Raw genomic sequence first — 26,395 nt, forward strand, 5'->3', positions numbered from 1 at the left:
ATGGCGACAATTGGAAATTGGCAAGCTGCTACAGAAAGTATTTGGAAAGCAAGCTCTATAAATTGCATCGATCAATTTAAAAGTTTAAAAGACGAAATTGATAAAATAGCATTTATGCACAAGATGGGTAACATTGGGTAAGATGTCAATTCACCTTTTAGTTCCTAATCATGAGGATAATGTAAAAAAATCAAATTATGTCTGTATGACTGGTTTTAGACCTTGACCTGATTACCATGGGTCAATGATTTCGAATAAGGACACAGTCTCCTCATTTGTCATAATGCTGTAATCGACAAGATTTAATATTTTACACTGTCATTGATCCATCTACAGTGGTGGATCCAGAACTTTTCCTAAGGGGGGGCCCGCTATAGTCATGCTTCAATGATTCCCTATATAATCAACCAAATTTTTCCCACAAAAGGGGAGGCCCGGCCTGGATTCGCCTATGGATTCTCAGTATCTGATATGTTATTATATAAATAAGGATAGATATAATTTCTCATTCAGTTTATAAACATTTACATGTAGTCGCCCTTTCACCCTCTTTATTTCATATCTGTTTTGATGTTTGACACAAAGTGATCTTGAAAGGTTATTATACGCCCATTTATGTATGTATTATGACCGTTGTCCTTCTGTCTGTTCTTCGTCAACATGTTGGACATTGACTCAAAAATGCATTAACCAATTTGCAGTTTTCAGACAATAACTCAATAATGCTTTCAGCAGTTCTTATGAAACTTTGATGAATTGATGTATGCAGTAAACATGGTAAAGTGTCCTTTAGAATTTTATAAATTTTACATTTTACATTTCCAAGTTATGGGGTTTTATTCATTAAAAAAGGGGGGATTTCCCAGTGTTTAGACAATAACTCAAATATGCTTTGAGCAATTCTTATGAAACTTTGGTGAATTGTTTAAATCTATTGATGTATTATTAAGCTCCCTCTGAACAAAATGCTGAATTTTATAAATTTTATTTGTTTATAGTCTGACAACAGATTTTACTAAGTATTGCGCAACAGCACAGTGTATTGCAAAACAGCAAGAAATCTTTAATTGATTATAAATTCAATTCACATAACCAATTTCAAGTTCTATGACTACATTTATTCAGAAACCTATAATAAGTCAAATATTTAATCCAAATTCAGACCTGTATCAAGCTTGAATATTTTGTCCATTTTTGCCCCAACTGTTCAGGGTTGGACCTCTGCAGGCATACCTAGCTGCGCTCAGCGAAGCAATTTATTACTTTTAGAATGCCAAATATATTTGTCCTAATATACGGCAAATTTTAAATATGACATGATTTTTTTTTCCTTTTCTTGTATGAATTGTTATACCACTGAGCCAGAAAAAATATAAAGGAATAAAAGTAGACATGGGGCTGAGACAGATTCATTTATAATGAACATGAATCATACTGTGGATTCATTTATTTTCTTGTGTATCAATATTTCTAGATTGAGGAAAGCTTGCATTATGGTGGATATTTTATTTGTGGTTTTGCCAATCTCTGCCTATAACATGTATACAGTCGATAGAAAAAGTGTAATTCTTTGAACATTTGAATTCGTGGTTAATTTATACCCACAATAGCCACGTAATTTGGTATACAACGAATTATACTGAATCCACAGTACATCATCCATGGGTGCCTATTGGGGAAAGCTTTTTCATACTCCTTACACAAAACCTTATTGCTATTTTAATTAGTGGAAGAAGACGTCAAGTCTTCTGAAGACTTAAGGGGCCGACCATTGGCTTTGAGTCTCCGTATGCCGCATTCATTTCGTGTATTACAATTTCAAAACAACTTAGATTCCTGACACCGATTTTTACACATGATTGGGCATCTGAATCATTTAATTTGTAAATTATGATTGTAAAACAATCACTATCGTAAATATGACCCTTTTATTTATGTAAATTATTAGATTTCATCTCATCCACATGAACGTAATTTGTTTACTTGTAACAGGATGTTTTAACTGTAGATATTTGTATTACGCATGCGTGAATTTGGTATCGGTACAACTCGCCCTGTTTACAAGTTCGCCCTTGAAGTTACGAATTTGCAATCCTGCAGACAAGAAGATTTTATTTTTATATAAATAAAAAGGATATATAAAGTGTTATCTTTATTCATAGGTTTCCTTTGTCATGTGAATTAGATGCCCTTCGTAACATACATGTGAACCTCCCGTTTAGGAGAAAAAACTCCCGTGTATGAAATTTTTCAGACGCCATATTTGATCATTTCTTTATACTACTGTACGGGTGTAAATTGACACCTGTGTTAAATTTTACCTGAACATCAAGAAGATGTATAATTATATGGCTTCACTTGACAGCTTGGGTGTCAAACATACTGGTAATCAACGATGTTTACCTCCGGCTAACTGCCGTTGTGTTATCAAAACGATGTGTATTGGGAATATTGAAATACTTTTTTGTTACTTCCCTTTGTTTTATCCTGTTTTCAGTTATTTTGCTTTTAAAAATGTAAATGGTAAAAAGACTATAAATGATTAATATTTTAATCAAATAATCATAAAAGGATGTTAATTAAATGAATTTAAATGATTTTGGACAAATAAAAAAATTAAAATTTATAAATTATTTTATTAATTTAGACCTCCTTTCAAGGATTAAATTGAATTTTTTATATTAAATTTGTTTAGTTAGAAGGCAACATACAATATGTGCAACTAGGCTAATAGTCTAGCTTCTACTAGCTTCATGTATAATTTTTCTACCGATTTAATATATAACTAGAATTATGCAAACAGACTTAAGGAAAAGGCATGTAAGTCATGTAAGTTCATACAAATATGACACTTTTTCTAGACAATCCAGATCTTGCAAAATACATCGCTAAAAATTGTAACCTTTAATTTTGTTGTTGTGCAGTAAAAACCCATATGGGAACTTTCAAAAGTTGGCAGGTATGTAACAAGTCTTACTATTTTTATGCTCCATTTATGGGCAATATGTTTTCTAGTCTGTCCGTCCGTCCTGCTTCTGGTTATAAAGTTTATGGTCGAGGTAGTTTTTGATGAAGTTGAAATCCAATCAACTTGAAACTTAGTACACATGTGTTCCTCTTGATATGATCTTCTTAATTACTGCCAAATTAAAGATTTTACCTAATTTTCATAGTCAACTGAACATAGAAAATGATTGTACGGATGGGAAATCCATGTACTTATGACCTTTTCTTGTTTGAAGAAAAAAAATACATTTTAACGATAATGGAACAAAGCAGCCTGGGTAAGTGGGGCTGCTTTTATGGTAATTCAAGTTACCTTTTATTCACCTTCTTCCACTTCAGAGCTATCAGCTCTTTGATTTATTCCAATCCTGATAAGTTGGCTTAAGTTCTGAAATAACAATTTTTCAACCACATACTTGAAGCTACATGTATGTGGGCCCTGTTTAAACCAGGGCTTCCAAAACGGTCATATATTCTGTTCATTTGTATAATGTCCGGTAAAAGTCCGGCTGGGCATAGCATGACACGGTCATCTACTTTTTAGTTTTTGTGAAGGCTTTTTCAGTCATTTTAACATAATTCAAGTTCTTTTTGACCCAACATTTTGCCTTTAACTTCCACACATTTCTGGTCATAAAAGTGACATGATGATTAATTACTATCAAAACAATTTTCTTTAATACTTTCTAATTTTAATCAAGGCTAATTAGTTGTTGGACAGCTGAAATCTACCTGTTCAGGTGACAGGTAAACTATTTTCAGTACCGGACATCGTATAAATTGATCGGTCTATTCACAATTATTTTCTTACATTTCAGCTGTTTGTATCTAATTGATTTAGTCCAAAAGATTAAAATTATAAGAAATTAGTTTATCAACATGATTTGATGCAAAATTTAAAAAGGTTTTAAAGGAAAAATCGTCAGAACTATGTTGTATGAACTAGAACACGTGTGCGCATGTGCACCGGTGGGAAATTTAATTATGCATCCTACATTTCTTCAAAAATGCTAAAATTATCATTGATAACTGTATCTAACTATCATTTCAAATATTTTGTTGAAGAAATAATGTGGAAAGAGCTTCTTCACTCAGACGTGCTTTGTAAACATACACAGATTTTACGTATCCGGGATATGGTCCATGTTTTAACATTGTCAAGTCAACATCCTGTTTTTAGAAAAATGTGATTTTAAAAACGAAAGTAAAGTTTTTGACATTGTCATTTTGCACAAATAAAGAATCTAAGGGAGATATGAGCACAGTGATGTGCACACTTTGAATGATGCACTGCCAATTTAACAGTTTACATCTGAACATCAAATTCATATCAAAGTAAAGTTTAAAATCGTTTTTTTTTTAATCTAATGTCAATCATTGGAATGGCCATCTGATTACCATAATTGCCTTTTGTGACTAAGTCTTAAGGGATTAAAATTGGGATCAGATATAAAATGTCCGGCTGGCTCAAATATTTTTTGGAAGCCCTGGTTTAAACTAATGTATTATGCTCAAAATGTCCAAAGATGTATGTTTAAACCATTGTAAACACTTCAAACAAAGGATTTTATGATTTTAATTAGCATTTCAAGAAAGTGAATCATGATCTAACAAAATATTCCACTCTAGTGCTGATATAGCAGCCCTTTTGCACTTACTAAAAAAAAAAACTGACAGCAGGGACAACCTTGACACGTAGACAATTCAGAGCCTGCTCAGTGATACAATTATTAATCAACTTCACAAACTGCTTCCAATACAGCCAGAGCCAAGTGTAGGAAAGGCAGACAAGTTAACTTGCACTTGTCATAGTTGGTTTATGGAATAATTGTGGGTAGTACATGTCTCTAGGATATATGCATAAAAAAAACCTTGACCTTATTTCCATGGCCTCTGCTTTTAGTCTTGAATTATTTTGAAACATTTACATATAGTTAAATTATATCTCATAGAGTGTCAGATCATATAGTTGCAATGATCAATAAAGCCAGCTGCTCTACATGAATTTAGCATACTATTATTTGTTCAGGTTAACTTACAGCCTGAAGGCTAAACAGAAAGAATAAACATTTAAGAAGGTTATTCAGGATAAGTAAGGAAATAAATTCAAATGGATGAAAGTTAATCACAGTACCACTATAGATTAGGTAAGAAAAAATATGACACCTGTATGTACATATGTACTGTAAATTCAGAAAATATTGTGTGCATTTATTATTGCGATTTTGTCATTTTAGACTAAAATGCGATTTTGATTTCTGCGGTATTGAGAAAAATCCTGTTAAAAAATTTCAAAATGTGAGTTTAAATTATTGCGATTATAACCCTGACTCAGTTTTTGCATTAAATGTAATAAAAACAATAATTTATGAATTTACAGTACACGTATCAGTACTAATATTTATAAGATAACATTTGTTTTCCAGAAATGTATCTTGGCTTCAGTTTTATATGGAATCGTGTGAAAAACTTCATTTAAAATCACCTGAAAAATCAACACAGCACAGAAACTATGGAAATAAATTGTTTCAAGAGAAGAAATATAAAGATGCATTGGAATTTTATACACAGGTACAGAGGAAATATGCAGTACAGTTAAACATAAAACCTGGGTCATGTATGCACATGATGTATCTATGTAAATACACATATATTCTATCATTTGTTCATGCTTTTATGAAATACAACCAAGAAAGAGAACCTACAATGTATTTAAAAATTTAATATCAAAACATTATAATTTGGTAGAATCAATAAGGTTTATCGTGTTTATGAAATGGGTTCACTCAAAATTATGAATTTTAAACGTTTTCTATTTGACTTTCAGTTACCTGTTTCCATGATTTTCCTAGTTTTATTTAGAATTATATAAAATAAGATGTTGAGTGAAATCCGTGAAAGTCGGACTCAAAATATCCAACAAAAGTTAACCGAAATAAATTAAACATCTAAAAGGTACAAGTTCAGGTTAGGATACGCTATAAGTATTTTTTTTAACTTTCACCCCTATTATCAGTAAAATAAATCAAAACTTTGTACCAGATAAAAATGACATTTCTCCAACATGATACATACAAATGACATTTCTCCAATATGATGCATAAAAATGTAAACACTTCTCAGCTTTTTGAAACAAGTAGGATTTTTTTTGTGTTTTAAATATTATTTAATACTATATGAACTGAAAAATTTGACATTATATTCATGTATGATCAAGTATTAATTATTTACAAAAGATAATTGGAGTAAATGTCTTTAACCATGTTAACTGTTTTAGAGTGTAATGGAAGCACCAGATAAAACCAGAGATCTTGGTCTAGCTTATGGAAATCATTCAGCTGTCTGCTTCTACTTAAAATTGTATCAGGTATTTTATATAAATTTTAGAACTCCATTTAGTGATTTTATATTAATTTTACGGTACTTATTTTGTATTTTTTTCCTGAGCGCACACTGTGATGGGGACACAGAAATACAAGGCTTCCCTTTAGTCTTGTAATCCCTCACATGTGAACAACTCTTGAGATTTAAAAAAAACTATATCAAAGGTTTATATCAGGAAAATCTTGTGACTAGTTTGAAAAAACATGGAGATCAACTATTTTTAAAATGATAGAAAAATAAATTAAAAAATTCTAACATCCAGTGTAATTATCTCCCCTGAAATTGATTTGCTATTTTTTAGAGTAAAGATAAATTGCAATCAAAACTCAATTCCAACAAATTACAAAATGATGTGCATGATCATTATTATCAAGAAATCTATTTTATTGACAATTACATTAGCTGCAGAAAGTAGTACACAACATATATGTATCTCTCTGTTTTACCTTCACTTGTATATATTGACTAAGGAAGATATCTCATTTCAAAATATTATCTGAACATATCCCTTTGCTTTGTACATTAAAAATGTTCAACATTAGTTCACAATTCAAAATGAAATCAATCTTATCACCTCAGTGCTCACAATCTTTTTGATTTGATTTGATTTGGTACAAGACCAATCAGTGCAGTTAAATATTTTATTGAAAAATTAGAGTCTAAAAAAGTTTGGAGTTGAATTCTTTTATTTGCAAGATAACATACTTCTTCATTTAGTGTGTTTTGTGTATTTTGTAGGAGACTATAGAATCTATCAAATTAGCATTTGATAACCAGTACCCAGAACCTACTTCATACAAACTGTATCTAAGATGGGCTCACTGTCTTTACCATACTGGAGACATGCAACAAGCAAGTAAAAGTAATTGGTTAATATATTTTCTTTTGTTAAACTGAAACATAATTGTGTTTTGCCTTATTGCTGTCTAATTTTATTTTCAGATATATATAGTTTTAAATAGAACAGCATTCAAGCAATTTATACTGTTTACATTTATATAATGAACATTCATTATAAATAATTGCTGACCATTGAGTTAAATTACTATTGTCCTACCTCATTTATTTTTATATGACCGCAAAACAAATAATTTTTGCGTTGTATAATGCTATCATGTTGTCAGCGTCGTCGGCCAAAGACAGATTTAATTTCTGAACAATAACTTTAGTTTTAGTGGATAAATCTTTACAAGTTTTTACCTGAAGGTACAATACCACTAAAGGAAGGTTGGAATTGATTTTGGGGGTTATGGTCCCATTAGTTTTTTTGAATTGGGGGCCAAAAAGGGGGCCCAAAATAAGCATTTTTTTGTAGTTTTCAAACAATAACTTGTGTGTAAGTGTAGGAATCTCTCTGAAATTATACCACAAGTTTCCATACCATAGAGGGATAGTTAGTATTGATTTTGGGGGGTTATGGTTTCAAAAGTTTAGGAATTAGGGGCCAAAAAGAAGCTCTAAATAAGCATTTTTGTAGTTTTAAACAATAACTTGTGTTTAAGTGTGTGAATCTCTCTGAATAATACCACAAGTTTCCATACCATGGGGGGATAGTTAGTATTGTCTTTGGGGGGTAATGGCTCAAAATATTTTGAAATTAGGGACAAAAAAGGGGGAAAACTAGGTTTTTCTGGTCAATGGACAAGGTTGCAGTCTTGTAATTGACTGCTCCATAGGCTTACATGCTTACATGCAAAACAGCTGATCTTTGACCTGTATTATGGGTCATGCCACGAAGAATAAAAAGTTACGTAAACCTGAAGTCAAAAATTTTTTTTCTACTTTCTGTTTGCTGTTTTTACTAGGCCGCACCACTTCCAGTAAACATGATATCCTTTCACTTTCCTGGATTGATATCCCCCGAAAGATGCAAGATTTTTTTTTAAAGTCTATATATATATATTTCAATTAAGCATAAACCTATAATCAAACAGAAAAAATTGAGTTCAGACAAAAATTCAGAAAAAAATGCACTATTTTGTTTCCCTCCATGTTTTGACATGCACCGGAAACTGGAGTTGTAATACAAGACTGGTACCACAATAAAGTCAATTTAAAAGCAGTGTAAGGGAGGTAATTCATAAACATTTAACATACAATGTTGGGTATGTTCAGATTTACCTCCCTTATACTTCTTGTTAATTATGTATAAAGAAATGTCAGGTTATGGACTAATTGAAAAAAAGGGGGTGGTATTAGTTTTCAATGTTTTTTTTTCAAATTTGAAGAAGAAATCTTTAATTAATTTGTAAGATCTTGACATTTGTTTTGTGTAAGAAACCAATATAAAATCAAACATTAAATTGCAATCGGAATTTAGAGCTGTATCAAGCTTGGATGTTTTGTCCATACTTGCCCCAACTGTTCAGGGTTCGACCTCTGCAGTCGTAAAAGGCCGCGCCCTGCGGAGCACCTGGTTTATTTGATGATTTTTTTTTTCATTATTATTACACATTTTCGGAGTAATTTATTAACCACCTTGTTAATTTTAAAATTACTATGTGAAAGTATATTTTAGATATGTTTAAAATATTATATAAAATTTAAATATTTCAATGCTTTATAGTATTCAATCATTAAAATATACCTTTTATATTATTAGAAGTAAATACTGCAAAAAAGGAAGTTTTTGAAAATAAAGAAATTGAAGAAAAAAGAAAAGGTATTTATATTACAACATAAACCCATGCAATTTCACTGTATATTTGTGATTTTTTTTTCAAGAATTAATATAAAGTTAGTACACAATTCTAGGATTCAAATAGACATTTAACTTTTTACAACCATTCTCTATGATTATTTCTCTTAAAAATAGTCATACTAGATTTATGTGACTTTATTGCCAAAGTCTAGGCAATTTGCATGTTTTACAATTTCTCATATATGCTAATACAATGCCTATGAAATGTTTACACACTGCTTAGTTCTTTCAGTGACATGACAGTCATGTCAAGTATGTTTGATCATTATATTGAAGACTGGAAAAGTATTGTTAATTCACCCTCTTCCAGACAGGGAAATGGGCGTTTAAATTAAATTAAGAACATATATGATTTAAAGCAGGATTATGTTGTTGGAAACTACTGCAAACTATTGATGCTTTTTGTGAAAGAAGCGCCTTTGCAAAATTTAGATGTGGGGTAGCTCCTATTAGACTGGAAACTTGGAGGTATGAAAATTTGATGCTGAAAGAGAGATGTTGTTTTAATTGTTTTAATACTGTTGAAGATGAATATCATGTTATTTTACATTGTCCTGTTTATAATGATATAAGATAAGTTCTTTTTACTGAGTCTCTTAAAATTGATGAACATTTTTTAATAGTTTTACAGATTGTCAGAAAATGGTATTTTTATTTTCAAATCAAGATATTATAAGATTATGTTCCAAAACCTGTAATTTTATTCTGAAAAGACGCTGAGTAGTTTTTTATCGTACATAATAATTGAATATTTTTGTTATATAATTTTACCATTCAGGTTTAATATTTATTATGTACATACATATTGTCTTAGCTGATTATCGTTTCTCATAAATTTGTACAGATTGGCTTATGTATACAAAACGTTTCTTTTATAAATGTATTGTGTAATTTTATACATAAGGTGAGACTTGAATAAAATATTGAATTGAATTGACTTGTCTTAATTCACCGTCTTTGAAGGGAACCTCAGTGGCCTAGTGAATAATGAAAAGCTGGCTGTCACGAAATAGCCCAAAAAGATGTGCTAAAAAGTGGCATTAATAACCAACAATCAATCAATCTCTTTGATGTAAGAACATGTTTGTCATGTGCTCTTGGCACAGCTGTTTATATCAGGTACTGATGGTCTATAAAGGTTATAATGTTTCAGTTATATGTATTTTTATCATAAACAACATATATAAAATTTTGTTATATATTTATTCAAAGTGAAGCTGTTAGAGGAGATTAAATTATTGGATGAAAATATTGCTAAGAACAGGTATGTGATACTTGATATTTTGAAATATCTGTAATGAAGTAGCAACCCAACAACATTAATTAGCCAAAATATAAACAAGGAGGTAATCATATTGTAAAGGGGTTTATATTGAGGCTCTTAAAATGCCTTTATTTAGAAAAGTTTCAAATAATTTTTATACGACCACAAAATTTTTTTTGCGTCATAAAATGGTATATGTTGACGTTTGTGTCATCAGTGTCGTTTGCGTCGTCTTCAAAAGACACATGGTTTCCGGATAATAACTTTAGTTAAAGTTAATAGAAATCTATAAAATTTTAACACGATGTTTATAACCACAAAAGGAATGTTGGGATAAATTTTGGGGGTCATGGTTTCAAGAATTTAGGAATTATTGACCAAAAAAGGGCCCAAATAAGCATTTTTGTAGTTTTCAGTCAATAACTTGTGTTTAAGTGTATAAATCTCTCTGAAATTTTACCGCAAGTTTCTATACTACAAACGGATGGTTATTTGGGGGTTATTACTCAAATCTTTTAGCAATTAGGGGCATAATAAGGTGGAAAACAAAGTTTTTTTTCTGGTTAAGAGACAATTTTGACAATTTAAAAACAGTGTAAGGGAGGTAACTATATTCCATTTAAAGAATACTGTTATATAAAATGAATATGTTTTATAACCTCCCTTACACTGCTTGAAAATTATATATTAAGAAATGATGATTGTCTTGAGGTGATTACCTGTAAAATTATTTTTAAAAGATACTACAAATATTAGTTAATATTAATTTTAACCATGACTGTATGTCATTTTATATTTTAATATTTAATGATGTATTTAAATGAGTAGTAATTGTTGCAAACTCCATTAGAAATTTGAATTGAGATTATCGTTGGAATAAGGGAAAGGGGGAGGTGAAAAAAAATATAAGAAGGGGGAAATGTTGTACAATTTTTCTCATTTCAGATTTCAGAAGTTAAAATGAAAATTTCTTCATTAAATTAATAATAACACTAAAAATCAAAAGAAAATTTTTAGGTTCATTAGACCATATTCAATCTTTGTCAGAAACCTATGCTGTGTCAATTATTTAATCACAATCCAAATTCAGAGCTGTATCAAGCTTGAATGTTGTGTCCATACTTGCTCCAACTGTTCAGGGTTCGACCTCTGCGGTTGTATAAAGCTGCACCCTGCAGAGTACCTGGTTATCAATCTTATAACTGATTTTATAAATCTAGATAGATAAGATTATTTTTATTCAAATGTGCAATGCAAATGCGATCAGTATGTAATACATATTATGTATAAATTCATCATCATTAGACAGCTCTTTTCGGGGTGTCAGGGAGTCATACTTAACAATAAAACTTATTTTATCAACTAGTGTATTGTATTGAACGGTAGAAGTAATTTAAATATCACTCAATTACTTCAGGAGCTATGAAACAACTGAAGATAACAAAGAGGTTCAACCAGAGCTATTCCATGACAGGGATACAGTCCTAACACAGGCTTCCAGTGCTGTTACAATGAAGTTTCACAAAGACCGAGGACGATATCTACAGGTGAAATAATATCAAATTAAAGTAGAAGGAAAACAAAATTTAAAATGATTATTTACTTAATCTATAAGAAGATTGATCGTTTATATAAATATACAGTGTTAATTTCCATTGTTTAACGCAAGCGTACATTTTAGATGAATAAATACGGTTCCTTATTTGTGCATTGTGATTAAAAATTTGTATGTTTTATTTACAACTCTGTCTTGTATTGTTCTGGTCGTATTACTTATTTGAATAATAATTAAACATCTCTCTGTCAAACATAAACTATTATGGTGTAAATCATTAAGAGCAATCTTTTATTATCCTTGCAAAATAAGTCTATATCTCAGTATTGGTATTGTGAAAAAAAAAAACTTTTTTTGAAAATTAAGGACCAGTTTGTGACTTATTGTTAAGAAATTTACTTAAATTTGAAAAGATAGATTATAACTTATATATTATTTTTTTCTGTGTATTTCCAGGCCACATGTAAAATACCAGCAGGAAGTGTGATTATTGCAGAGAAACCCTTTGCCACAGTGTTGTTACCGGATCATTATCAAACACATTGTCATCATTGTATTGGTCAGCTGACTGCTGTTGTACCGTAAGTATTCAAGCTAAAACATTCCAAACTTGTCTAACAAGAGCATGTTTGCAACTGTAGAGATTATAGATTTTATTAGAGCCCCACTGTCCGTGTCTGCTCTATATCTAGAGAACTGTTATAATTTCATACTTAAACTTGACATGTATCTTAATGAACACCAAAGGGTGTGTCATAATGTATGTACAACTTCCTAGGTCAAAGGTCAAGTTCAAAAACTTTGGTTTCAGTTGACAAACCCATGTCCTATGATAAAGATACAAATTTTATACAACACAATATTCACAGCGGGCCCACAGAGATGGCTCACATCTCAATGATGTCTAGTTACCAATCAAACATGTAACAGAAACACGTGGTAGTATTACAACCAAATTATGCTTTTCTTCTTCACGTTTCTGTTGTGTAATCAAATTAAAAAAATGTGGTTGCTATAAAATTATCTTTTTTTCACAAATCTGATTCATTTCACCAAAAAGGAGGCCTTTAGTTCATCTGTTGTATTGCTAACCTGTCAACACTGTGAGGATAAACATTTTTGCTTATTTTATTTACATGCTTATAAAATGTGTATCTGTGACTTACTACTGTGCTTTTGAGATTGTTTTAATGATCCATGATTTGACTAGTTGTAGGAGATGTAGCACTGTATTATACTGTAGTGAGACATGTAGACAACAGTCCTGGTCAATATACCATCAAATAGAATGTCAGTATTTAGATATATGTCATTCTGTAAGTATTATTTTACAAATAATGGAAAAACATCAATTTAGATATTAAAAAAGAACAGATGAATTTGACAATTTTGTTCATTATGTATGCCAGGTTAATATGACTACTGTCAATACTGGTTATTTTGTTTAAGCTTAAACTCTTGGCATTATGTTTAATAGTCAACAAGATCAATACAGGGTTTAAGCTAGGATTTTGAGGTCTTTAGTCACTTTTGCGCGCTATTAAAATGAACTTTTTTTTTGTTTAACAGCAAGGGACAAAGGATGTCTATTACTAGCTTCATCTTTGACTTTGTCAGATTTCAAAGGATTTATAGGCATGATTGGCAGTTATTGTATGATTTGACTGTATTGGCCCTAATAATGAAAGATTCTGACATGGGGTTAGGAAATTTAGTTCACAATTTCTCTTCAGTTTGTTTCAGGGGACATTTTTACAGACACTTGTTTCTATCCATGGGAAGACCCACTATCAACATATATTTACGTTGATAGTGGGTCTTTCGATGGATAGAAACAAGTGCCTCGGGAAATTCCTGATCAACAAATGTTGGATTCTTTTTTAAACCAGGAATCACAGCAGAAATTAACTTAAATGATGTTCTCACTGCATAATCATCATCCTTATAAAACGTCTAAATCGATATTTGGATATCATTTCTATTAAGTTGGAACTGTATAAATCCTTTTTGGAAGGATTATAATGACTGTAAGGAGGTTGTAAACAATCAAGAATTGATCACATGTACTACTTTCGGTTTTAAAATGAAATGAAAACGGGAAGTGACACGTGGAAAATAAGTTCAAAACAAGTCCAGATTCATCAGGAAATTATCATTTTTCAATTTAAATTAATTTAGTAAGAGATATATATTTGTCTCTCTTGTTTAAATGATACAAACATTTCGTATTTTATGTTTTTGGTGTCTATGAATAGTCATAGAAATACATTTGTACTTTCATGCATGTGTAGCACACAGTACAGGAAGCACCTGTTTGACTCGTGAAAACATTTCTGAACATTTTGAATAAAGTTCTATATTTAAGATGAAGATTGTCGAAATTGTTTTTGAAGAAAATATATATCAAATATGACAAAAATGCCTTCGAATGACGAATCTATGACAAACGAACTTCAAACTATGATCATCTGAGAAATATTGAAATTCAAATGTGAACTGTCTTGGGGGAAACAATTTTAATCAAATGACTAAATTATACTCCTGATTGTTATAATGCCAACTGACTGATTTTCCTGGGGAAAATAGTTATGATGGTCAGTTATGAGGTTTATTATAGCGAACCCTATGATAGTTTTCCATAGATTCACCTGCAAGTTACCTGTCGATTTAAACTTTTGGCAGTTCTATTGACCCATCTAACAAATACAACAGGTATTGTTCTCTGTATAGTTTATTCACTCAGACCTTTAAATTTCTTCTAGGAGAAATATATCACTCATTGATTAATATACCTGAACAAAAAATTGAACTGTCAATGATGAAAAAATACTTATACCAAATTACTAAGAAAGGACTCACAAAACTGCATGTGGTGTTGTATTTATTCAATACCAAAAACTCGTTTTTAATGTGTTCAATATTAATAATGATTTAAAAATTAAAAGTTGATTTCTGATCAAATATTCAATAAATATTTTTGTGTGTTTGATAAATAAAAATTTGAATATTATTATTTTTAAATTAAGGTCTTCATAAACATAGTCTATAAATTAACAACAAAAAAAAACATGCAAATTCATTGGAAAATACTAAAAAATATGTCTAAAATAAACTTTTTATTATTAAATCAGATTTTATATTGAACAGATTGAAAATATATTAATGATATATTGAATAAATACAATATTGCATACAGTTTATGTGAGTTTATAGAAGTATTTCAATAAAAAAACAGATAATTTTTTGGTCAGGTAAATTAATCAATGAGTGATATATTTCTCCTAGAAGAAATTTAAAGGTCCTGGTGAATGAACTATACAGAGAACAATACCTGTTGTATTTGTTAGATGGGACAATAGAACTTACAAAAGTTTAAATCGACAGGTAACTTGCAGGTGAATCTATGGAAAACTATCATAGGGTTCGCAATAATAATTAATGGATGATGGACTCATCAGATGGCGATAAGCAGATTAGTTGTAATCACAACTTGTAACACCTGTTGCAAATGTTAATTACCTGGTGGTCATAAACTTGTCAAATACATAAAGACAGGTAGATATATAGTATTTTAAAGCAAACAAAATTTTACACTTTCAAAATTTAAGTGATGAAAATTGATTTGAAATACTTTTGTCAATGTGAAAACTGTTTTGTAACTAACGAAAGTGACGAACGCTAGCAAAATCACTGGGTCAATACCATAGATATCGCATTATGTATGTCTTTACGCATGAAGTCTGTAATATCGGTATACATACATGTCAACCTGACAATGAGAAATCATGTCATGACATGACATGATATGTCAAAAAGCGTGTGAAAACGCGTGACGTAGATGCGGACTTGTTAATATGAATGTGGTAATGTTCATAATTTCATACAAATTTGTGAATATAAAAAAACAATATATATTCTACTGTGAACTTTTATTGTATTAAGCAGTGGTCTGTTATGTTGCTTTTAAAGCACCACCACTAGGCACATATTCAAAACAACTGCCAGTTTCAAGTTTAGATATGGAGCTACCATTTGATTTTTAGGGGGGGGGGGGGGGTGGCTAGGATGAAAAATTTTGTCCTGCATTTTTTTTTAGTTGTAATCACTGTCCTGCCTTTTTATTTTTCACTCTATTCGGTCCTGCCTTTTTTTAAAAAGTTTATCCTGACTTTTTATGCCCCACCTACGATAGTAGAGGGGCATTATGTTTTCTGGTCTGTGGCTCCGTTCGTTCGTTCGTTCGTCCGTCTGTGCGTCCGTTCAGGTTAAAGTTTTTGGTCAAGGTAGTTTTTGATGAAGCTGAAGTCCAATCAACTTGAAACTTAGTACACTTGTTCCTTATGATATGATCTTTCTAATTTTAAAGCCAAATTAGACTTTTGACCCAAATTTCACGGTCCACTGAACATAGAAAATGAAAGTTGGAGTTTCAGGTTAAAGTTTTTGGTCAAGGTAGTTTTTGATGAAGCTGAAGTCCAATCAACTTTAAACTTAATACACTTGTTGCTTATGATATGATCTTTATAATTTTAAAGCCAAATTAGACTTTTGACCCAAATTTCACGGTCCACTGAACATAGAAAATGAAAGTTGGAGTTTCAGGTTAAAGTTTTTGGTCAAGGTAGTTTTTGATGAAGCTGAAGTCCAATCAACTTGAAACTTAATACACTTGTTGCTTATGATATGATCTTTATAATTTTAAAGCCAAATCAGACTTTTGACCCCAATTTCACGGTCCACTGAACATAGAAAATGAAAGTGGGAATTTCAGGTTAAAGTTTTTGGTCAAGGTAGTTTTTGATAGAATTGAAGTCCAATCAACTTGAAACTTAGTACATATGTTCCCTATAGTATAATCTTTCTTATTTTAATGCCAAATTAGATTATTACCCAATTTCACGGTCCATGGAACATGGAAAAGGATAGTGCGAGTGGGGCATCCGTGTACTTTGGACACATTCTTGTTTTTACCTAAATTGTCATCCTGGCTTTTTTTTTTTACTCAAAATTCCTGTCCTGCCTATTTTTTTCAAATTTCATCCTAGCCCCCCATAAAAATCAAATGGTAGCTCCCTTAGATTTATTTCATAACAGCACACAATACAAATGTAACATAGTCAAGTTCTGATCAGAATTCAGTGTCAATTTCTTTATAATTGAAAAGGCTCTCCAACAGTAGGAATTGATATTTGACTGAATTAGCTTCATCAAGATTTGAAATAATGTCACAATGGTGGTTTTTTTTGGCAATGTAAAATGTCATCTATTATCTCTTCCATTGCTCCCATTGCTATTGCCTGGTTAAAACTGGGAAGTTCATCAGAAGAAAGCTGGTACTATGAGAGCTGATCCAACAGTTCTGTGATATTTTTATCCCCATGGCCTGTAGAAATCTGTTGCCGTGTTGGCTAGATTTGAAACTGAAATTGAAAAAGAAAAATGTTTTATAAATTTGATTTCCATTAGATAAACATGTTAAAAATGCTTATTCAATTGGCTACATTGTATTTCTCCTCTCACATGTTTTTTTTTTATCATTGCAACATAGAATGCACAAATTATGCGTTACTTGTCACTCGATCATTTAAACTCGAACTCCAAAATATAATTTATAAATCTTGAATCTTGCCGTACACATCATTTCATTTGGCTTAACAATCGGCACTTTAGACGACAGTACAGGCCCTGAAAGTGACCTCTTTCTGTGTACATTTCCCCTATAAAGTGAAGTTGAAAGAAAGTCACAAAATCGTTAAAACTAATCACAAACTACTTACCTTTTACTGTTTGTCCTTATAGAAAAATAAACAATATGACAGCCAAAGAATTACTTCGAATTTTTCGGTATTTATCGCCAAATAAGGAAAAAACCTGAGAATAGCAATATCACTAACGACCAAAAAATGAAAAGAATGAAAAAGCGTGTAATTGCGTGTTAAGTGGTGAACATGCCATGTGACAAAATCCTCGCGTGTAAACCGTTGAAAAAGCGTGTATTACACGCGAATATCATGTCACTTGACATGTATGTTGGTATATTTTATAAGAAATCAACACTTTGAATTTTTACAAACCACATATACTCTCTTCACTTAAAAGTTCTGTTAGAATTATACAGTTTTAATGAAATAAAGCACTAAAACTGATCAAGAGTCAAATTTGTAGAGAGGGATCCGATCAACATGTAAATGAAAATGATAAGATCCCTCTCTACAAATTTTACTCTTGATCAGTTTTAGTGCTTTACTTCATTAAAAATGTTTATTTTCAATTTATTTCAGATAGTAATTTTTCACTACCAATTTTACTTTCAGTCTGTTTTGGTGATATATATTATTTTGTATCTGTTTCAGATAGGTATAGCACATTTAAGTTTAAGAATTGTTCTCACAGCAGGACTTCAGCATCTTCTTGGTACGTTTAGGAGTTATGTGTGGTGTAAACATTTTTGTGGGTTTTGCAAATTCAACGCATCAACTAAATATAAAGAGTACCCTTTACAACAATATTGTTTATTTGTAAAAACTATTTGTGCAGGGGATACTTTGGAACATTTTTAACGTTTCATTTTATGCCATATACTCTGATGACCTTAGTTGCCAAAAGTGTTTGGTGATAATAAAAATCATATAATGACCTGATGACAGAAAATGTTTTCAAGTTATGCATTTATTTCATAGTTGCAGATTCATTACAGCAAATTATTTGATTTATTGTTCAATGAAATGGAAACCCTTGATCACTTATGTTAATTTGAAGAACAGAATATGCAAGTTATCATTACTGTTTATGTATTCATAACCATCATTCTGCTAAAATCAAACCAATATATGTCACTTGACTTTGACATATTGTTTTAGCAACATGTAGACACTCATTTAAAAAAATCAATGTTCATTTATATTCATTTCATTCTGAAATTGTTTTTTTCTTCTTGATTTTATTTTATTTTAAACTAGTGCAGTATATATTTACATTTAAAAAGTACATGTATATTTAGCATCAGTTACAGAGTGCTGTTTACTTTTTTGTAACTTAATTACCTAAGAATATATATTTGATTTATATAGTAAAACTGATTTAAAGAATGTCCTTGTTCTATTGCTAATAAAATGTACCTTCATTTGTAGATTTTAGAGACAAGTCAGCATCAGAATTTTACCAAAAAGAAGACAGAATAGGAGGAGTGACAGAAGAAGGAACATATGATAAAACTTACCTGTCTGTGTATGACCTTATGACCCATGCCCTTGATATTGAGACAGCAGACTCGTTCCAGTACACCTTGGTAAATATTGATGAATAAAACTATGTAATGTATCTAAATATTAGATATCAACATAAGTTATAATCACATGTACAGTGATATTGTAGTCAATTTATAAGATACTGTTATTGAATATGATTAAAAGGAGCTGTGCTATATCAGTCAAAATAAGAGTGACCATCAGTTTACCCGGTTTATCTAGAAATTCTACTCTAGAGTAAAAGTAAATTTTATAATTAGTTTGACAAACAGTATATCTGATGAGGTTTTAAACCAAACAGAAGCTGATGTAGAAGGAGATGTTCTCCAGATTGATAATAAATTGACAAAGCAAACTAATATAACGTTTGTTGCCTGAAAATTTTCAATTTGTATGGTGGTCAGCTTCAGACTATATATAAAGGTTTTATTAATTTAACACTCATATATATATATCATTTTAGACTGCCTTACTTCTTTTGACAATTCTGAAGAAATCTGGTTGGCTGGAAAAGAAATCAGGTGATGTTGAAACAACCAATGATAACACAGAAAACATAACAAAGCTACAGTTTTCTCATGATGACCTCTATATTGGAGGACTTTTACTGCGACATATAGAACAACTTGTATGTAATGCTCATGCCATCACTGAATTACAAGTCACCCAGACCTCTGATACTTCATTAGTGGATAGTAAAAGTCAGGAGAGAGTTGCTACAGCAATATATCCCACCACTAGTTTGCTGAACCATTCCTGTGATCCCTCTATTATTCCAGGGTATGGATTATTTGTACCATATATAGATATAAGAAGATGTGGTATGAGTGGGAATGAGACAACTCTCCATCCAAGTCACAATATGCTAAAGTAAACAATTATAGGTTAAAGTGCAGTCTTCAACACAGAGCCTTGGCTCACACTGAACAACAAGTTATAAAGGGCCCCAAAAATTACTAGTGTAAAACCATTCAAACGGGAAAACTACCAGTCTTATCTATATGAGAAACACTTATGAACCACATCAACTAACGACAACTACTAAATATCAGATTCCTGAGATTACATTGTATACTAGAGATTTTTAATCAACATATTTATTGACATTTTTTATGAACATTTTTCTAGCAAAACTAGAAATTCTTGTATGAATACATCATGACGGATGTGCAATAATATGATGTACCAGTATTCTCTAAACAAAATAGTTGTAGAAATTTTGCATTATTCATATTGAAGTTACAATGGTTCCTTAGTTCTGAAAACATTTTAGATGTATAAATATAAACAATAAAGCAAAAGATAGTGATGATAAGAATAAAACATGACTATTTTTCAGTTTTGATAAGGACAAGTTAGTGGTGAGAGTTATAAAAGATGTTGAAGCTGGAGAAGAAATATTTAATTGTTATGGTAAGTGGTGTAAATATTTGGAAAATCATATGGGGTTCTTCATTTTACAGCTTATTTCATACCCAAGATGTCAATATCAGCTTGAAAGCTTAACTCATAGAACATGATTTTGATTAACATTAATATAGGTAGTTATATAAAAATGTTCAGCATTTTTTTCTCAAATTTTCCTGTCATCTTTTTGTATGAAAATTTTCCATCTCAAGCTACTTTAGTGATTTATCAGTCTAAATAGTAAGAATATTTAAATACTTGCAATGAAGAGACATAAGGTTGTGAAAATGTAAATTGTATTAACGAAAAAGAAGTCCTTGGAATTTATTATTTATTTAAGCTGACTGAACTTTAATAGCAACTTGCCTTTTCCATGTTTCAAAAACTTGCGAAACATATAAACACTGGCTTTTCTTTTATTTCTGTTTGATATGTATCCAGAGTGTTTAAAATTGATTGAAAGTTTGGTTCAACAGTCACTTTTTTGCATATTTTAGGACCTCATCATAAAAGAATGAGTAAAATGGAACGTCAGCAGGCCTTGAAGACACAATATTTCTTTACTTGTCAATGTCCATCTTGTCAGGCATATGATGAACAAGACATTTTTACGGTAAGTTTTTCATGATTGCTTGATAGATTTTTAAAAAGGACAGAGTCAGTCAGCCTTTTTGTTCAACAATGTAGCTAGAAAAACTGCTTAATTTTTGAACAATGCATTTAATAAGAGAAAAAAACTTTTTGTATAGGAACAATCAAACATGAATTCTAACTTTGTCCGCTGTTAAATGATTATTATTTTTTTAAGTGACTTATAGGTCCAAAAGGGCCAGGTGTTGATACATGTAATTACAACTGCTTATTGAAATATTGTATATTGTTATAAAACACATGTCACTATAATAAACAATTTGGTATTGGTATTGGTATTGTAGCACGAATACTAAATAGTTACTATGTACATCTCTACCAAAATATATAATGAGATTCAAACAAATTATTTACATCTGTTTGTTTATAATCACATTCATACACTATTTATCAATTTCCCAAAACATTTGAGAAAAATATGTTTTTATTTTAATTTTAATAGACTTTCTTAATTTATTAAATTAACGCTTTGTTTCTTGCTTCAATGGTCCTCATTTTTAGATTGTTTTATGCCCCACATACGATAGTAGAGGGGCATTATGTTTTCTGGTCTGTGGGTCTGTCCATTCATCTGTTCGTCCGTTTGTATGTCTGTTTTTGGTCGAGGTAGTTTTTGATGAAGTTGAAGTCCAATCAACTTGAAACTTAGTACGCCTGTTCCCCATGATATAATCTTTCTAATTTTAATGCCAAATTAGAGTTTTGATCCTAATTTTATGGTCCACTGAATATAGAAAATGATAGTGCGAGTGAGGCATCCTTGTACTATGGACACATTCTTGTTTTATTTAGTGACACTACTGATTCTTTAAGTAGGATTTTCTTAAGACCAAGTCTTTAAGTAATCAATTATTCAATTCAAAATTGTTATTTCGATATGTAGACTAATTTTAAAGATTGTGAATAAAGAGAGAGTGTGGTGTTCATGATTATTTCCATTTCAGTAGCATTAAAATTTATGTTTATTTACCCATTTATAAATAAATGATTTAAAGTGAAATCCAACAAATCTTGAGGATGAGATTATAAAACAAATCTTTAAAAGTATTTACATATGTATGCCCTTCATTTTAATTGAAAACTAAGTTAGTATGGCTGTGTTTATCAGTTTTTCAGAAAATATAAAAGTATTTGAGGTACCCATTAAATCCATCGAGATGAAATATATTCTTATCAGCTGATTTCTTCTTTCATTTTAGAGCTACTGTTGTCCATTATGTAAAGCAGCACTAAAAGAGAATGAAACAACATGTTCTTGTACAGCATGTGACTTCACTGACCATGTGACAATGTTTTTAACCAATGAGAATACGGCAAAGAATATGTTTATAGATGGATTAAAATGTTTACAGATCCAAGATATTGAAGGTTTGTGTTTATAAGTCATGCCTGGGGCCATTACATTACAATTACTTTTTGATTCTTCCATTACAACTACAATTTCTCACATGTACTGCATTACATTACATTACAATTACTTTGCCTGTGTAATGCATTACATTCAATATAAAAACTAAAAACATTCAAAAACCGATTTTATAGGAAATTGAGAAATATAACCATGATATATGTACATATATGGTGACATAGACTTCAAATACTGGTTAATTAACATGTCCATTACACTTTATCATCATACATGTTTCCAACATTTGAAATGAATAAATTATTATATAATTTTGTTTCTAACATTGATCACTTAATCATTAAGACATCATAATGGGATTTCAAAGGGATATAATACATGTGTCATCTAAGGTTTATCTTTTTAAATGCCTAAGGCCTCTGAGGACAAACAAAAGTTGAGAAAATTTGATTGCAACAAAAACATTTTGATATTAATTAGGTGAAAGAACAACACAGTTGGCATAGGGGATTAAGTTATGAATCCCTGAAGAAAATTATAAAGGACATATCTATAAAACTATCTATACTGATTTAATACAGTAATTAACTTTGACATTAATTTTATTCAATACTTTCTTTTGTTTTTGTTAAATTTTTTTTTACTATATTCTTCAATTTTATGTATTTTATCAATTTGTAACGCAAAGTAATGTACCGTAACGGAGGCATTACATTGATTTTTAACTAAAGTAATCATCACATTACATGTAATTGTAATGCAGAAAATGTGCATAAAAAATTACTTTGCATCACATAAAAAAAATGTGATATTACAATGCATTACAATTATAAATTACCATTACCCTAGTCAGTCCAAATCAGTTTTCCATACTTTTTGCTAAGTGGTGGAAAATATTGATTTGATATTTGGTTTATTGTTTTATCATGACCAGTTACAGATTAAATTTGAATTTTATTTCGGTATGGTGATTTTGTGCAGAGTTATGGTTTTTGGACTTACAAAATTCATTTAAATAATCATTTTTCAAAATTGAAAAGTGCTTCAAATTACAGGTTATACAAACAAGTTACCAGTTTTCCACATTTTTTTTTTATCATGCTTGAAGATGTTTATTTGATATTTGGTATATAGTTTAACATGACAAGTTGCAGATCAAGTATAAGTTTTGTTCTGTTATGATGATTATTTTGCAGAGTTATGGTTCTCTGATTCAGAAATTCAGAAGATTTTATAAATTCCGAGATTGAGTTAACGTCTTGTTCCAGTACAATGTATTTTTAACCTCTAGGGACTATGTATTGGCAAGCCATATTCTCAGTATGCTTGTTAATTATGCTTCATGTTCATAACAAGTAAAGTTCCTTTCCATTTCAAACAAATATAAATAAAGCTATGAAATATAAGTAAACAGCCAGAAATCTGAATTTCATTTTTTTTTTGGAGATCTGAAAGTAAATGCAAGCAGGTGAGATTCAAGGTATATTTTTTATGCTTCAATATTTTCTTTCAGGTGCTATTCAAAATTTCACAAACTGTCTAAATGTACAGTTAAAGGTTTTATACAAACATCATAAAAGCTTGGCAGAAACAAAGGACTGTCTTGCTCAGTGTTATGCTCTTTCAAGTAAGTAGTATACTGTTGTATGTACAAGTTACAAACAATGCTTATATATTATCTACTCTCTCCTGATGCTAAAGCAGCTGAAAACAGAGATACTTTTCCGGATATTCATTTCTTTCCATAATATTGATACAAGAAGTTTTGTTAATTTTTCAAATTGATATAAAGTTGTATCCTTTTAAGTTTTAAAAAAGTGACAAATATACATATGGGAGTATTGAAAATTGATTGTCATGTGAGCTATGTTCCAACAATGTTGTTCTTGTAGAAGTTTTGTAAGATAACTTTTTTTTGTTTCCTCTTTGATCAATAGAAATGAAATCAACCTGTCTTCAGTTCCCTCCCTTTGATCAATAGAAATGAAATCAACCTGTCTTTACTGGTTATTAGCACCAGTAATTCAGCATAACCTCTTTGATGATGTTTTTTCTCTTTTTCCAAACTAGAGCCTCATATTTAGCATGTCTATTTCAACAGAAAAGTAGAATAATGGATATATGTATTCTTTATTCCAAAAGCAATACAGCTTATAGGTATAAAGTTTGAATTATTATATTCAATATAGTAAGCAACAAATAGTACAATAAGGTAAATATAGAATTCATACAATTTATAAACAAAAAAGCTAATGGGAAAAAAATTATAATATGTATGGAAAGTTAAATTTTAAAAGTCATCAGTTGTAATTTCTGAAATCTGTTTAATCTTTATAATTGATTGTATTACAGAGAAGTACAACAAAGCTATACCATACCTACGAGACAGTGTCTGTACATTAGGGAAGCTGTATGGAGACACTAGTATAGAGTATGCTAATGAACTGCATAAGTTTGCTGGAGTACTATATTATGCTGAGGGATTTCTGGAGGAAGGATTAACTGTTATAGACAAAGCTGTTCAAATATTTACTTTACATTGCGGAAATAAATATGAACTTGTGCAAGAACTAGAAGAAATGAAGATCTGCATGCTAGACAAACTAAAAATAGAATAAATTAATTGCCTATATGATTTATTATTTTTGCACTATACAGATTTGCACTATCTTAACCCATGAAATGGGTAGCCATTACACATATCCATAAATTATAGCAGACTGATTTAAACTCAATAATGTAGTGTTAGGATTTTTAAATTGTCAAAGTAGGGCCTTTAACACAGAGCCTTGGCTCACACCAAACCTAGCTATAAGGAGCCCTAAAAATGACTAGTGTAAAACCATTCAATCGGGAAAACTAAGTCTAATAATCTATATAAAAAACTGAGAAACAAGAAACACTTATGAACCACATTAACAAATGACAACAACTGGACATCAGGTTACTTAATGGAAATCTCAAAAGTTTTTTTTATGACCACAAAAATAAAAAAAAAATTGGTCGTATATTAGTATCACGTTGTCGTCGTCAGCGTCTTCCGAAGACAAATGGTTTCCGGATAATAACTTAAGTATAAGTAAATAGAAATCAGTAAAATTTTTGGGATTGATTTTGGGGGTTATGGTCCCAAAGGTTTAGGAATAAGAGGCCCAAAACGCATTTATCTAGTTTCAGGACAATAAGTTGTGTATAAGTATTTCAATTGCTTTGAAATTGTACCACAATGTTAAATACCATAAATAGAAGGTTGGGATTCATTTTAAGTGTTATGAGGCAAACAGTCTAGGAATTAAGGGTCAAATACAAACATTTTTCTAGTTTCAGGACAATAACTTGTGTGTAACTGTATGGATCTCTCTGACATTGTGCAACAAGGTTCCATATAACAAAGGGCCGGATGGGATTGAATTTGGGGTTAATTTCCCAGAACATGTAGGATTTAGGGGCCAAAAAAGGGCCAAAGAGAAGCATTTTTCTAATTTACAGACAATAACTTGTGTTTAAGTGTATATATCTCTCTGAAATTAAACTACTAGGTTTCTTACTAAAAAGAAATCTCTTGAGTTGAGTTTTGGGGTTCTTGCTCCAAGGGGGGTTTCAATAAGTTGGGGGCAAAAAAAGGGGCCCAAATAAGCATTTTTGTAGTTTCCAGTCAATAACTTGTGTCTAAGTGTAGAAATATCTGAAATTATACCACAAGTTTCCATACTACAAAAGGATGGTGATAGGGATTATAGCTCAAATCATTTAGCAAATAGGGGCAAAAAAGGGGGGAAAACAAGGGTTTTTCTGGTTAGAGGACATAAATTTC

General features: G+C 30.6%; 1 protein-coding gene across 2 annotated transcripts; it reads left to right on the forward strand.

Moving 5' to 3' along the window:
• LOC143082574 (protein-lysine N-methyltransferase SMYD4-like) lies at positions 1-25,213 on the forward strand. Of its 2 annotated transcripts, none has more exons than XM_076258306.1 (17): positions 1-137; positions 5,433-5,577; positions 6,284-6,373; positions 7,129-7,252; positions 8,993-9,052; positions 10,304-10,355; positions 11,773-11,902; positions 12,367-12,491; positions 13,121-13,226; positions 18,264-18,324; positions 19,041-19,198; positions 19,621-19,937; positions 20,497-20,570; positions 21,062-21,177; positions 22,415-22,583; positions 24,095-24,208; positions 24,934-25,213. In XM_076258306.1, the coding sequence occupies exons 1-17, from the start codon at positions 1-3 to the stop codon at positions 25,197-25,199; spliced, it is 2,244 nt and encodes a 747-aa protein (XP_076114421.1). In that variant the 3' UTR covers positions 25,200-25,213. The 2 variants fall into 2 exon arrangements, with proteins under 2 accessions (XP_076114421.1, XP_076114422.1); XM_076258307.1 differs by lacking the exon at positions 1-137 and adding an exon at positions 5,044-5,153.
• Positions 25,214-26,395: the final 1,182 nt, after the last annotated feature.

The sequence above is a fragment of the Mytilus galloprovincialis genome, chromosome 7 (genome assembly GCF_965363235.1).
Source record: "Mytilus galloprovincialis chromosome 7, xbMytGall1.hap1.1, whole genome shotgun sequence".
Taxonomy (NCBI): domain Eukaryota; kingdom Metazoa; phylum Mollusca; class Bivalvia; order Mytilida; family Mytilidae; genus Mytilus; species Mytilus galloprovincialis.

Coding starts and splice junctions, on each gene's coding strand:
- LOC143082574 (XM_076258306.1), top strand. CDS start 1: ATGGCGACAATTGGAAATTGGCAAGCTGCTACAGAAAGTATTTGGAAA. Junction 5,578..6,283: donor CATTGGAATTTTATACACAG/GTACAGAGGAAA, acceptor TAACTGTTTTAG/AGTGTAATGGAAGCACCAGA. Junction 6,374..7,128: donor TCTACTTAAAATTGTATCAG/GTATTTTATATA, acceptor TGTATTTTGTAG/GAGACTATAGAATCTATCAA.